This window comes from Haematobia irritans, chromosome 4, assembly GCF_050003625.1.
Source record: "Haematobia irritans isolate KBUSLIRL chromosome 4, ASM5000362v1, whole genome shotgun sequence".
NCBI lineage: Eukaryota > Metazoa > Arthropoda > Insecta > Diptera > Muscidae > Haematobia > Haematobia irritans.
The window spans coordinates 7,944,521-7,958,710 of record NC_134400.1 but is presented as its reverse complement, the minus strand read 5'-3'; the positions used below and the strand labels follow the sequence as shown (position 1 = coordinate 7,958,710).

Here is a 14,190-nt window from a genome sequence, read left to right as displayed (position 1 = left end):
TGACCTTGTTTCTAGAGTGACTTCATGCATCGAGCCCATTCCACGCCATATATACTCGTTCAATGAAAGCTTTACAGCACTTTCTAATACGGATTCGCAAAATTTTACAACTTCTGAAAAGATTAAAAACATTATCCAATTCATAAACAACAAAAAATCATCTGGCATGGATGGAATTTCAAATTACATTCTTAAAAAATTTCCCGAATCGACAGCAAACCTGTTGGCAGTCATTTTCAACAACTGCATAAATAATTGCTATTTCCCTAATGACTGGAAAAAAGCTAAAATACTACCGATAAAGAAAAAACCAGATAGTATCAACCTCTGCGATTTCCGTCCAATATCGTTATTGTCTAAAGGCCGGTACTATGTTCATTCTTGCGAAAAATTTTTATGGAAACCATTATTTCGCACATAGAAAGCGGCGTTTTTTTAGGTAGCTTGGAGCGTTATTTTACAGGGAGCGATATTGGATTAAGTTGGTGGTAGTTGCTTGTTTTTACAAAATAACATTTTATTTTTCCTTGGGCAATTGATCTGCTATTTCTTTGATCCTTTGTATAGTTTCGGAACAAAAATATGGTCCGTGTTTTTTTTATAAACCCGCACAAATAGTTTTTAATAAATAAATTATTTCTTAATTCACATTGCAAATGGCGCCGTGCTATAAACGTCAGTTTTTCAACACGAAAAAACAAAGTATCACAAATGGAAAAAATTTCGCAAATTTTTCGCATTTTTTGGTTTTGTATGGAGTTTCAACGCGAAAACCGAACAGAGTACCGGCCTTAACGTGGGGAAAATTTTTGAAAATGTCATAAAAGAAAAACTGGAAAACAATTTCATTGTAGAACCCATCTCTGATTTCCAATTTGGTTTCAAAAAGACGCACGGAACGCAACACGCTCTTATCAAGTTTCACAACGACATTGTCGCTAACTTGCGAAACAAAACTTGCACCGTAGCAATATCCTTGGATATTGAAAAGGCATTCGACTCAGCATGTCATAAAGGCATCCTGTATAAACTGGTAGAACTGGGAACACCACCTCACCTGGTCAAATTAATTGAGAGTTTTTTAACAGATCGCCAATTCTCAGTATTCATCGAAAATGAATCATCCGCAATGGGTTCTATCAATAGTGGAGTCCCCCAGGGCAGTGTCCTAGCACCCTATCTATTCAACATTTTCCTCAATGACTTCCCTCATATCACAGCTGACTCTCAGGCTATCCTTTACGCCGACGATTGCTTGATATACGCGCATAGCCTGTCGCCGATTGATGCCTTACATAAAGCTGAGTCACATCTTAGCCTCATAAATGAATTCTACCAAACATGGGGGATCAAAATAAACGCAGCCAAATCACAAGCTATCTGCATCAGGAATGCTTCAGGAAAATGTCATAGATCAGTCGTCCCGCAAAGTAAAATACTGCAATTGTTTCTTGAGGACACTGAAATCCCATTTATGGAGACTATAAAATATCTCGGGGTCAATTTCAACAATCTTCTTAAATTCAATGAACACGGCCGGAATTCACTACAAAAGGCAAAACGAGTTTTAGGATCATTTTCATACATCATGAATAGCAGATACTTACCACAAAAGACTAAATTACTGCTGTATAAAGTGGCCATCAGACCGCTGCTTACTTATGGATTTCCAATTTGGTTCACCATCTCGCCGATAGTGATTAAAGAATTGGAAATCTTTGAACGTAAAATACTGCGGAGATGCATAAATAAACACTATGCTTCACGGAACAAAAAATTCTCCAATAAACACATATACGAGGTCTCGGAAGTTAAGCCTTTCAGTGAATATGCGTTTAACCTTCATACGACGTTCGTGCAGAAACTTGCCACTCATGAAAATGACCTTTTAAAAGAAATCTACAACTTGGAAAATCATACACATTGGTCTGGTTCGACCTACTTGTCATCAATCGCCATAATCAATGAGAACACATTTGATAATCCAGACCATCCCAATACGCAGCGATTCTATCACAAGATTCCTAGAACGCACAGAGGTTAAATTCTTACATTATTTGTACACTTTTTTTTTATATTCTACATAATTCATACTACTCTTACCCGTATGTCATTATTACTATAATTCATTGTAGCATATTGTTATAATTATGCATAATAATCTATACGTCACCTAAAATCGCACAAAATGTACCTGATATTTTCTCCGTAGCAAGCCATTTACACTTGCATTCGAAACTGTGATTTTTATCCAAGTAAAAACCTTCAACTTATAAAAGCTTCAACTGAGCATCCGTTTTATATCATACTTACCCAACACAAATACCACTGTGATATCATCCCTGCCAGCATTTCAAAGTTCCATTTCAACCTCATCGTTACCACAGACTCGTAAATGTCACTTCAACCATCATGAAAAGGTACATCAAAAAGTACATGCAAATAATCTGCCATCCCTACTGTTAAAAAAGCCATTTTTTTGTGAAACGCCAAGCGCAACCAGCTTGTTATATTTTAATTAAATAAAAACGAAAATAAAGTTCTGAAAACATAGATTATACGCTTAAAATTGTGAAAGGTATATTGGTGAACAATTTGGTGATTTTCCAAGTGGAATAAAGTGACTGTTTTTCAGATATTTTACAGACACGCTGCCTCCATGGAATAAAAACACTGGTTGATAGACGCAGCAACATGTAACTCGCTACTTGTAACTCAACATCATCATTAATGCCAAAAATTATGTTAAATGTAATGTGATAGTGGTATAAATGTTATATTTTTAAGAATTTGTAAATGTTTAATCAAATTAATAAATATCTAAACAAACGTGCTTTACTCGACCACAATGATTCTTTTACAACTATCTTAAAATGCACTTTTTCTGATTGTTTGGAGGGTCCCTTATTGGCGTCGTTCTAAATTGATCTATAAAGGCACCTAATAATTGCACTCATGCGAAACATTTTTGTAGTAACTTGGCGTGGTACAACTTCTCAATAGTGACGGCGCTTTTCCGACGAGATTTTGATGTCGTATATGATTGTTTTCGACGTAGTGGGGATTCTCAAAAGAGTCCCCAAATTCAAAAAATGTTGGCAGGGATTCTGCATATTTTACACACTGTTAGTCATATATTTAACAGTCTAATTGTTAACTCGTTTTAAGTTATTCATTTATTTTTGTTATTTATTTATTATCGGTAATCTCTCTTGCATTACCATCAATCGATATAGGCCGCGAGCAAGCCTTTTCCTACATTTGTTTTGCTACGTATTTTCTTTATACGTTCACTAGTAGCCATTGCAAGCAAGTAGCTAACGTACTTAACCATCGTGTATTAGAATAAGACAACAATAGTTCTAAGTATTAAAAATATACATTCGCTCCTTACTCATTGTATCACAAACAAGAAGAAGACTCAATAAAAAATTACTTACTTACTATGGTAGTGTTCACACACAAAAATTATAATTTGACCGAACCCGTTCATAGGAAATGTAAAATCAAGTTGGCATCTCTGAAATTGCTAACCCAATAAACACAAACGTTTGAAAAATGCTAAATTTCAACAATTTTTCAAACATTTTTTCAAAGGATTAGGGTAATATTCAAGTTGAGAAATTGTTGAGAAAATCGCGTTCTCAACAAAAAACAGACATTACCCTCAACAGTGAAATTCAACACATTAGCAATAATATCTCAAGTGTTATCCTCAAACTGAAATGCATCGCTACTCAATTATTTGTCAAACAATTTTCGATGCGAGTCAAATTCAAAATTAACATCGTTGCAAATACTTTTCAACCTAAATTTGTATGAATGATATACCCACTTTAAATTGAAAGTCAAAGCCAAAATTCTATGAATTTTGTATAATTTATTCATTTTCATCAAAATAAAATATATAATACACTACATAACACAACAATACAATATGATAAATAATAATCTTATTAAACATATCAACAAATAAGAACAAAAAAAAAAAACAAACAAACAACAAAACTTTAAATATCTTAAACATTATTAGTAAACACTTTTGCATTGATAATTCGATTTCCTTCCTTTTGGTGTCATAAACAGCATTAAAATTTATTAACATGCGGGCAAGTTGAAATTAGGAACGTACTGGACCGCGTGTTAGAATTGATTTCCAGCAGAATGAATTCACAAAATATCCATTTTAAACTGATAATAGCATATGAATTAAACTGACGATTTGATGCACATTTTCATCCAGAAGTTGTTGATTTCAACAATTTGTGATTTTTAACAATTTTAATAGGTTGCACTTGTAATGTTTGTGGAAACTTTTTCTTGTCGATAAGCCACTCATTTTTCATTGGTCAGCTTCTTAATGTTTGCAAGAATGTAGCATCCAAAGATGTTAGTTTTCTGCAAAGAGATTTAAATTTAGTGACTTCTCTAAAGTGTTTATTTAATTTTTCATATCGACGTACCAATTATTATAAACTATTTGAAGCAGTTCCAGTTAATTGTCCACCATTTTTTCATCGGTCAGCTTTTTAATGTTTTCAAGAACGTAGAATCCTTAATTTTAGTTTTCTGCAAACAGATATACATTTAGTGACTTCCTTAAAGTTTTATTTCATTTTTTATTTTCACTTACCTATTTTTATAAACTATTTGGTTATTTGTCTAAAATTTTCCATTTTTTTATTTCTTGCAATTGACCACGAACTTCGTTGCACAAATAAGTATTGAAAACCACATGGTTTTTTCGTTGCATTTTAGGGTAGTCTTTTGTCAAAGTTTTCTCATATTATCTTCAAACCTTTTCAAAGATTTCGTCAACATTTTGGCAAATTGGAAGTAATTCGCAAACAATTTGAAGATATATTGAAAATGAGCTATTTCAAGTCAAGTTGAATTTATGTTGAAAATTATATTTACCCTCAAACTGAAAAGTTGTTGCATTTGATAAACGCTCATCCTGTGTTTATTGGGAAGTAATTTTTCTCTTCTCTAAACGTTTTTGACCATTATTGTTATTTGCAATTTTTTTTACATAGAGCTAGGCAACACTGATCTCAACAGTTTTGCCCGCTATAAACAACAGTTTTGCCCGCTCTCCTTATTCTACACATATTGAGCATTTTTAATTGAAAACAAAAAATAGTAGATAGAAGTTAATTCAATATAAAAGATACGAAAATGAGCAATTTGGCAAACAAAAGGAAATTTGGAAGTAATGGCAGTGCAGCGTCTAATAACGGTGGCCCCAAGAAATCGAGGTATGTATTTAGGCCTTTAAAATTAGCAAATGTTTATACTTAGCTACGTTAGGAACTTTGATGACGATGAGGATGACATTGGCGGTGGTGGCTTTGATGTAGAATTCAACAATGACGACATGGATACGACACAGTTGATTGGCGACGGCCCAGAAAATCAACAAACATCAGTCAAATGGTCTCGTGTAGACCCTCCTGAATTAGATCCTGAATGTGACAGCTTAGTATTTCAACAAATTGATGTTGAAAATTATCTAGGTACACCTTTACCAGGAATGCCAGGTGCTCGTTTGGGTCCCGTACCGGTCATTCGTATGTATGGTATAACTATGGAAGGAAATTCTGTTTGCTGCCATGTCCATGGATATTGCCCCTATTTTTATTTGGCTGCACCACATGGATTCGAGCACAGACATTGCTATGATTTTAAGGCTGCATTGGACAAAAAGGTCCTGGCAGATATGCGTAGTAACAAAGACAACGTCCAAGAAGCTGTACTAAGTGTTGAACTTGTTGAGCGCCTAAATATTTATGGCTATCAGGGAGACGCAAAGCAACGTTATATAAAGATCACACTTTCGTTGCCTAGATTTGTGGCAGCCGCTTCTCGCCTCTTAAAGAAGGATATAATCTATGCTGATTTCGATTTCCAGGATTGCCGTGCCTTTGAGAATAACATAGATTTTGATATACGATTTATGGTTGATACCGGAGTAGTTGGTTGCAATTGGATTGAATTGCCAGCAGGAACATGGCGTCAACGCGGTCGGAACTCTAAACCATTACCAGAAAGTCGGTGTCAGATTGAGGTAGATGTAGCCTTTGATAAATTTATTTCCCATGAACCCGAAGGTGAGTGGTCTAAAGTTGCTCCCTTTCGCATATTGTCATTTGATATTGAATGCGCTGGCCGCAAGGGTATATTCCCCGAACCAAAAATGGACCCAGTTATACAAATTGCAAATATGGTCATTAGACAAGGTGACCCAGAGCCTTTCATTCGTAATGTATTCACTTTAAAGTCTTGTGCGCCCATCGTGGGTTCACAGGTGTTGTGTTTCGACACTGAGACAGAGCTTTTGGATAAATGGTCAAGTTTTGTAAGAGAAGTCGATCCGGACATATTGACCGGATATAATATTAACAATTTTGATATACCATATCTACTGAATAGAGCAGCACATTTAAAAGTAAAAAATTTTGAATTTTTGGGGAGGATTAAAAATATTCGTTCTGTGATCAAGGAGCAGGTACTGCAGTCGAAACAAATGGGAAGACGTGAAAACAAATACGTTAATTTCGAAGGACGCGTTCCTTTTGATTTGTTGTTTGTACTATTGAGAGACTACAAACTTCGTTCGTATACCCTCAATGCCGTGTCGTACCATTTCCTTCAAGAGCAAAAAGAGGATGTCCACCACAGTATTATTACTGACCTACAAAACGGAGATGAACAAACGAGGCGACGACTAGCCATGTATTGCTTGAAAGATGCCTACTTACCCTTGAGGCTATTGGATAAGTTAATGTCTATTGTGAATTACATGGAAATGGCTAGAGTAACGGGAGTGCCATTAGAATCACTACTTACCAGGGGTCAACAGATCAAAGTATTAAGTCAATTGTTAAGAAAGGCCAAGACAAAGGGATTTATAATGCCCTCATACTCTTCACAAGGTTCCGATGAGCAATACGAAGGTGCCACAGTCATAGAGCCTAAGCGTGGCTATTATGCCGATCCTATTTCCACTCTTGATTTTGCTTCACTATATCCCAGCATAATGATGGCTCACAATCTGTGTTACACAACTTTGTTGCAGCCAGGAATGAAGGACAAGTTGGGTCTAAAAGATGATGATTTCGAACGTACGCCATCCAATAATACATTCGTTAAGTCAACAATTCGTCGTGGATTACTACCCGAAATTCTAGAATCTCTTTTGGCTGCGCGTAAGAGGGCTAAAAATGATTTAAAAGTTGAAAAGGATCCTTTTAAACGTAAAGTTCTGGATGGCCGCCAGTTGGCACTTAAAATATCTGCTAACTCGGTCTATGGATTTACGGGAGCACAAGTGGGAAAGCTACCATGTTTGGAGATCTCTGGCTCTGTAACATCATATGGCCGTACCATGATTGAAATGACCAAAAACGAAGTGGAGACACATTACACACGTTCCAATGGCTACGAAAACGACGCAGTCGTCATATACGGTGATACCGATTCAGTAATGGTTAATTTTGGCGTTAAGTCTCTGGAAAAAAGTATGGAGTTGGGGCGAGAAGCTGCCGAATTGGTATCGTCAAAGTTCGTAAGCCCTATCAAACTCGAGTTTGAGAAGGTTTATTATCCCTATTTGTTGATAAATAAAAAGCGTTATGCTGGCCTTTATTTCACACGTCCTGAGACCTATGACAAAATGGATTGCAAAGGCATAGAAACTGTAAGACGAGATAATTCTCCTTTGGTCGCCAATCTAATGAACACTTGTTTGCAAAAACTTTTGATTGAACGAAATCCCGATGGAGCTGTTGACTATGCAAAGCAAACTATAGCCGACTTGCTGTGTAATCGCATCGATATTTCACAACTTGTAATTACGAAAGAGTTGGCTAAAACAGACTATGCTGCGAAACAAGCTCATGTAGAGTTGGCTGCAAAAATGAAAAAACGTGATCCCGGAACAGCACCTAAATTGGGTGATCGTGTACCATACGTTATATGTGCGGCAGCTAAAAATACCCCAGCTTATGCCAAAGCTGAAGATCCTTTGTATGTTTTGGAGAATTGTGTACCCATAGATGCCAACTACTATCTTGAACAACAATTATCAAAACCCTTGCTACGTATATTTGAACCAATTTTAGGAGATAAAGCCGAATCGATATTGCTGAGTATGTACAAAAAATATATTGCATTCGATGTGGAAAAAGTTTATTTTTATGAGTTGTATATTTTCCAGAGGGCGAACACACTCGTACACGAACAGTGGTCACATCAAAAGTAGGCGGTTTGGCAGGATTTATGACCAAAAAGTCTTCTTGTTTGGGATGTAAAGCTCTGATGCCCAAGGGCTATGAAAATGCCCCACTGTGTCCACATTGTGAACCAAAAATGGGCGAACTCTATATGAAGGAGGTAATAGCAAAAAGACAAATAGAAGATACCTTTTCCCGCCTATGGACCGAGTGTCAACGTTGCCAGGGTTCATTGCATGAAGAAGTATTATGCTCGAATCGTGATTGTCCCATTTTCTACATGAGACAGAAAATACGCATGGATTTAGATACACAAGAAAAACGTGTTAGGCGTTTTGGCCTTGCAGAATGGTAGGCGGGATTCGCAACGGTTACAAATTATGTTATATTTTTTTTAAAGCTATAATTAATAAACAAAAAAATCGAATGTATTCAAATGACTAAAGATGTTGGGGGTGTATATACTGACCAGCTATGAAATTTCCGAGTTCGGCATGCGATTTACGCATAGTGTGTGGTATACCATTTAGATGTAGATAGCCATTATTCATAAGAAAAGAGAAAACATGTAGTATCACAATGTTCCCGATATTAGTTTTTATTCCTAACTTTATCTGATTAATTTCACTAAAATTGGAGAATTGATATTCCCCCCATGTTTCGATATTCGGAATTACAAGAATTTAATTTTACGGTTTCCGAATATCGGAACATGGGGGATTATTCCCATTGGCCTTTGTGGGAAGAAACAATAGATAATTATTCATAAAAAAGTTTGCAATATTGTGAGTTATATGCCAAAACGGGATTTACTCCCAGTCCCGGAGTAAGTCATTCCTGGCCTATGCTACCATGGAATATGCCAAATATAGTTTTCTTTGCATAGTATATTGTATTCCCATGGGAATGCTTTGCTCGTTGCATTTTTTAATTATTTTATGAAAATGCAATAAGACAGTGGAGATTTTCTTGTTTGATTTTGTAGATCTTTTAATATAACACTTCTTATTTGTTGAGTTTTTGAATAAAAGCTGCTAGCGTTTTCTAGGGAAAGAGGAAAAAAGGCATATGTAAGCGATACCCCCGCACTTCTTTGAAATATTCTCTATGGTAAATTTATTATATTCGTTTTACTAAATATAACATACAAAAAATCTATTAAATACTTTATGTTTATAGAAATAGGTCCTAAATATTTGTGTGGGAAGGAAATTGGGAAAAGGGTAATAAAATATAGTATGCTTTTAAATGTTTTTTGTTTTACAATGTTCCATTTTAATAATCATCATAATTTAGTTGCATAGTTTACTGTTTTTTTTTTTTTTGTAATAACTTAAAAATGTATTTATAAACAAACATCATACACGAATAGTTTTTTTAAGAAAAAATAAAGGAATAGGCAGGGATGTGTTTGTATAAATCATATATGAAATGCGCCACCCGCTGTTTTCATTGAAATAGCGAGATGTGTTATAGAAGGGATTGCATATTTTTTTTCAAGGATTATGTTGCTATAACTTTATATAAGACTATTTACGACTCTGCAGTGTATTGGAGAGCCAATCCATGGCCTGATCGAGACCTTCGCCTTTGGTCGCTGACGTCTTAAAAATTTGGAAAGTGCGATTCTTCAGATTTTCCAAACCTAAAGCATGATGAACTTCCGCCACAGTCATACAACCTTCCATATCTTGCTTGTTGGCTAAAACTACCAAGACGGCACCGGCAAGTTCTTCCTCCTGAAAGAAAATACATATTTTAAAATGATTTTAAAATATGAACTCTTTTTTTTTTGGGAAACTTACCCTTAACATATACAATAGTTCGTCTTTGGAAATGCCTATTCTATCACGGTCTGCTGAATCTACCACATAAATGATAGCATCTGTATTACTATAATAACAACGCCAGTAGGGTCTACAAAACGTAAAATTTCCAAGATGAATTTCTCTTAAGTTCCCTTTTTGAACTACATTTCTTACCGTATGCTTGTTTGTCCTCCCAAATCCCATACTTGAAATTTTAAATTTTTATATGTTACTTGCTCCACATTGAATCCTATTGTAGGGATTGTGGTCACAACTTCTCCCACTTGCAGACGGTAAAGTATTGTGGTTTTGCCAGCTCCATCGAGACCCAGAATTAGGATACGCATTTCTCGTGATCCCAATAAACCACGAAAATAACTTAAAACTCCTCCTACATGAAGGCGAAAAACCAAAAAAAAAATACTTTAGTAATACAAATGTTAATAACGATATTGACTCACGACGTCACTATAATATCCTAGGCCAAAATTTATGTTTATTTATTCCGGTTCTTCATACACGGCTACTAACCCATATTTTAGACTTTTCTCTTGTGGTTCAGTTTGTGGTATTACGTCTACTTATTTAGATAACTTGTTATTTCACTAAAAAATGAAATTTAGTCTTTTTTAATATATTCGTCGTCTTGGGAAATGAGAACTGTCAGTTTTTCATACAGCGGGGAGTAAAACACGAAATGAAATTAGTCGCACAAACGTAATCATTGGAAAGCTACGTAGATAGCGTGTCAATCGGAGTACACTACAAAAGAAGTCACCTTTTTTGAGATTTGAAATCTCGTCTTTGTATGAGAAGGGTTATTTCAGATCTCTCCCAAAGGCGAAATTTCAAGCATAGAGCGAATGTAATTTGCTTTATGGAATTTTCACCCCATCAAAATCAGACCCTGCATTACCGACATTCAAACAACATTTATGAGAATTAAAGTGTGAATATGGAGAAATGTATTTTCATATAGACCATTGAAAATTCTGTGTGAATGTATAATGTCTATATTGCATTTGCTTTCTATTCGAAACAATATCATGCATAACATTTTCCCAATTCATTTTCTATGTATAGCATTTTCTCTTGACGACCATACCGCGCTTTAATCCAGTTGGTATGAAATGTAGCAAACAGCTTCACGATACGATTCCAGTAATCTGATCCTAATTCATTTTATGACGTGTCTACTAACTATAAGCAGAGTTGCCAAAATTCGTTCAGAAAAAATGCTAAATAATAAATCGCGCCATTCGATACCAAAATTCAAAAAAGACAATAACAGCCTATTTCTGCTATCCGAATTCTAGTCTTCGTTCGCATACAAAACGAAAAACAGCTGATTTTGGTTTCTCTAAGGGGTATCTAAACGAAAATCGAAACGAAAGTCAATGCGAACGAAGACGTAACGTAAGCTCTAAAATTGGGTTTCTCTAACTCGATTCGTTCGCATTTTGACGAACTGAAATGTCAAAACCACTCACTTGGTAAAGACCTTTCGTTTTGTGGAAAAAGGCATTTATAAATAGGAAAAACTTAATAATTGATAAATTTATTAAAGCTTTTATTGTAAATATGTGATAAAAGTTAATTATAGCGATCTATTTTTTCTTTATAACCGCCATAGAGACCGTTTAAGGGAAAGTCTAACACGAGCAAACACATACATTTCGAATGAAACACTCATTAAAAGGACAACTGAACTGTAATTATTGTAGAAATATGGAAATACAAATCCTTATCTCTCTACACGGGCTAATTTGTTAAAAAAAATTATTGAGCTAAACCAAATATCAAAAGCGGGAAATGTTTGCCAAATGAACGGCGATGCCAGATTGAATTTTATGGAAAATTATTTTTAAAATGTATGGGCCTTTTTCAGGAAATTGAAATATCTGAGATCTGGTAATGCTAGCATTTGACAGTAACGTAAGCCATGCGAACGAACGAAAGGAAGTTAGAGAAACCCAAATCTAGACGAAAGTGAGTGACTGCCGTTCGTTCGCAATTGCTTTCGTTCGGATATCAGAAATAGGCTGTAAGTCTTTGATATTTTTTTGGAATGGATATTGGCGAAATTCAATATGAACTAAAGTGATATGTTTTTTAAATATTTTTTCAAGCATACTGTCTCGATCAATTACATAATCAGTGGCTGCCAGATGCTCATACATGAGGTATACTAAACAGCACAATTTCATCAAAAATCGAAGTAAACGATAAGGTCCTTTGAATAATGAGTTCATATAAAATGTAATTCGTGCCACATAAAATAAAGCATAGATAAAAGGTACGTCGAAAATATGACAAGATCGCGTTTACCCAGCCAACATTTTTTGAATTGGGGGGGCGCTTCTGAGTATCCCCACTACGTCGAAAATAGTCGTATACGATATGCAAAACTCCTCGGAAAAGCGCCGTCACTATTGAGAAGTTGTGCCACGCCAAGTTACTACAAAAAAGTATCGCAGTGTAATTATTAGGAGCCCTTCTGGATACATTTATAAGAGCCCCTTCAAACAATCAGAGAAAGTGCATTTTAAGATAGTTGTAAAAGAATCATTGTGGTCAAGTAAAACACGATTGTTTAGATGTTTATTAATTTTATTAAACATTTATAAATATAAAATTTATACGATTACCACATCACATCACATTTAACATATTTTTATGCATTAATAAGAGATTGATGTTGAGTTACAAGTTGCAAGTTACATGTTGTAGCGTCTATCAGCCGGTGCTTTTATTCCCAATGGAGACAGCGTGTCTGGAAAAATATTTGAAAAACTATCACTTTATTCCATTTGGAAAGTCAAAAATTATTCACCAACATACCTTTCACAACTTTAAGCGAAATAACTTCATTATCGTTTTTTATTAAAAACCCTGCCAGCATTTCAAAGTTCCATTTCATCTTCATCGCTACCACAGACTCGTAAATGTCACTACAACCATCCTACTGTGATACGGGGCAACATATCATAAAGTACAAAATGTTCTTCATACATGTAGTTTGCCATCACTACTTTTACAAAAGCCATTTTATTTTTTGTGAAACGCCAAGCGCAACCAGCTTGTTATATTTTATTTAAATAAAAACGAAAATAAAGTTCTGAAAACATAGATTTTACGCTTAAAATTGTGAAAGGTATATTGGTGAACAATTTTTGATTTTCCAAATGGAATAAAGTGATTGTTTTTCAAATATTTTACAGACACGCTGCCTCCATCGAATAAAAACACTGGCTGATAGACGCTGCAACATGTAACTCGCTACTTGTAACTCTACATCATAATTAATGCAAAAAATTATGTTAAATGTGATGTGATAGTGGTATAAATGTTATATTTTTAAGAATTTGTAAATGATTAATCAAATTAATAAATATCTAAACAAACGTGTTTACTCGACCACAATGATTCTTTTACCACTATCTTAAAATGTGCTTTTTCTGATTGTTTGGAGGGTCTCTTATTGGCGTCGTTCTAAATTGATCTATAAAGGCACCTAATAATTGCACTCATGCGAAACCTTTTTGTAGTAACTTGGCGTGGTACAACTTCTCAATAGTGACGGCGCTTTTCCGACGAGTTTTTGATATCGTATATGATTGTTTTCGACGTACTGGGGATTCTCAGAAGCGCCCCCAAATTCAAAAAATGTTGGCAGGAAAAATATAAGAAGCTAGTTGTGCTTGGTGTTTCACAAAATATAAAATGGCTCTTGTAACAATAGTGATGGAAAAATACTTTCATGCGAATAGTGATAGCAAAATACTATCACAGTTGGCGATTGTTGCAGTGTCACTTACGAATCTGTGGTAGCGATGAGGATGAAATGGAACTTTGAAATGCTGGCAGGGTATCTGATAAAAATTTGGATGCTTTGATATTTTTACTTAAATCGAAGTACAAAAGGATTATCACAAGTATATGAAAATACGCCTAATCTAAACTAATCCTTAAAATCTTTTGCTGAATAAGATAGCGATATGAAATAAACTTTTTTATTTATTTTTTGTCATAATATTTTTCTTTTCTTCACAATGTTGAGTTGGACTAATGGTGTTTTCTTTTCTGAAAAATGTGCTTTGCCTTCATTTTGTCTGTACAGAATGCGCATTTTTGAAATGTTGCCAGCA

The 14,190-nt window shown here is 35.0% G+C and overlaps 2 protein-coding genes and 2 long non-coding RNA genes across 5 annotated transcripts; 2 read left to right on the top strand and 2 right to left on the bottom strand.

Moving 5' to 3' along the window:
* Positions 1 to 3,860: 3,860 nt before the first annotated feature.
* LOC142234467 (uncharacterized) lies at positions 3,861 to 5,036 on the bottom strand. The gene is made up of 3 exons (XR_012721630.1): positions 4,634 to 5,036; positions 4,464 to 4,569; positions 3,861 to 4,398 (listed from the first exon to the last, which is right to left on the bottom strand). It is a non-coding gene; the product is annotated as an uncharacterized LOC142234467 (long non-coding RNA).
* Positions 5,037 to 5,064: 28 nt separating this feature from the next.
* On the top strand, positions 5,065 to 8,665 carry PolD1 (DNA polymerase delta 1, catalytic subunit). Its single transcript, XM_075305597.1, has 3 exons — positions 5,065 to 5,258; positions 5,311 to 8,150; positions 8,219 to 8,665. The coding sequence occupies exons 1-3, from the start codon at positions 5,179 to 5,181 to the stop codon at positions 8,587 to 8,589; spliced, it is 3,291 nt and encodes a 1,096-aa protein (XP_075161712.1). The 5' UTR covers positions 5,065 to 5,178; the 3' UTR covers positions 8,590 to 8,665.
* A 640-nt stretch (positions 8,666 to 9,305) lies between these two features.
* Positions 9,306 to 10,732, bottom strand: Arl1 (ADP ribosylation factor-like 1). 2 transcript variants are annotated; one of them, XM_075305598.1, is made up of 4 exons: positions 10,574 to 10,732; positions 10,217 to 10,433; positions 10,040 to 10,151; positions 9,306 to 9,973 (listed from the first exon to the last, which is right to left on the bottom strand). In XM_075305598.1, exons 1-4 carry the CDS (start codon positions 10,575 to 10,577, stop codon positions 9,764 to 9,766), a joined length of 543 nt encoding a protein of 180 aa, XP_075161713.1. In that variant the 5' UTR covers positions 10,578 to 10,732; the 3' UTR covers positions 9,306 to 9,763. The 2 variants fall into 2 exon arrangements, with proteins under 2 accessions (XP_075161713.1, XP_075161714.1); XM_075305599.1 differs by having other exon boundaries at positions 10,504 to 10,721.
* A 2,298-nt stretch (positions 10,733 to 13,030) lies between these two features.
* LOC142236650 (uncharacterized) lies at positions 13,031 to 13,465 on the top strand. The gene is made up of 2 exons (XR_012722139.1): positions 13,031 to 13,196; positions 13,264 to 13,465. It is a non-coding gene; the product is annotated as an uncharacterized LOC142236650 (long non-coding RNA).
* The last annotated feature ends 725 nt before the right edge of the window (positions 13,466 to 14,190 follow it).

What these genes read in the sequence shown, in the direction of transcription:
- PolD1 (XM_075305597.1), top strand. Translation starts at nt 5,179, where the DNA reads ATGAGCAATTTGGCAAACAAAAGGAAATTTGGAAGTAATGGCAGTGCA. An exon ending in GGTGGCCCCAAGAAATCGAG is followed by an intron (nt 5,259 to 5,310) that starts GTATGTATTTAG and finishes TAGCTACGTTAG; the next exon opens with GAACTTTGATGACGATGAGG. An exon ending in AGCCGAATCGATATTGCTGA is followed by an intron (nt 8,151 to 8,218) that starts GTATGTACAAAA and finishes TATATTTTCCAG; the next exon opens with AGGGCGAACACACTCGTACA.
- Arl1 (XM_075305598.1), bottom strand. An exon ending in GGAGGACAAACAAGCATACG is followed by an intron (nt 10,152 to 10,216) that starts GTAAGAAATGTA and finishes TACGTTTTGTAG; the next exon opens with ACCCTACTGGCGTTGTTATT. An exon ending in AACTATTGTATATGTTAAGG is followed by an intron (nt 9,974 to 10,039) that starts GTAAGTTTCCCA and finishes ATTTTCTTTCAG; the next exon opens with GAGGAAGAACTTGCCGGTGC.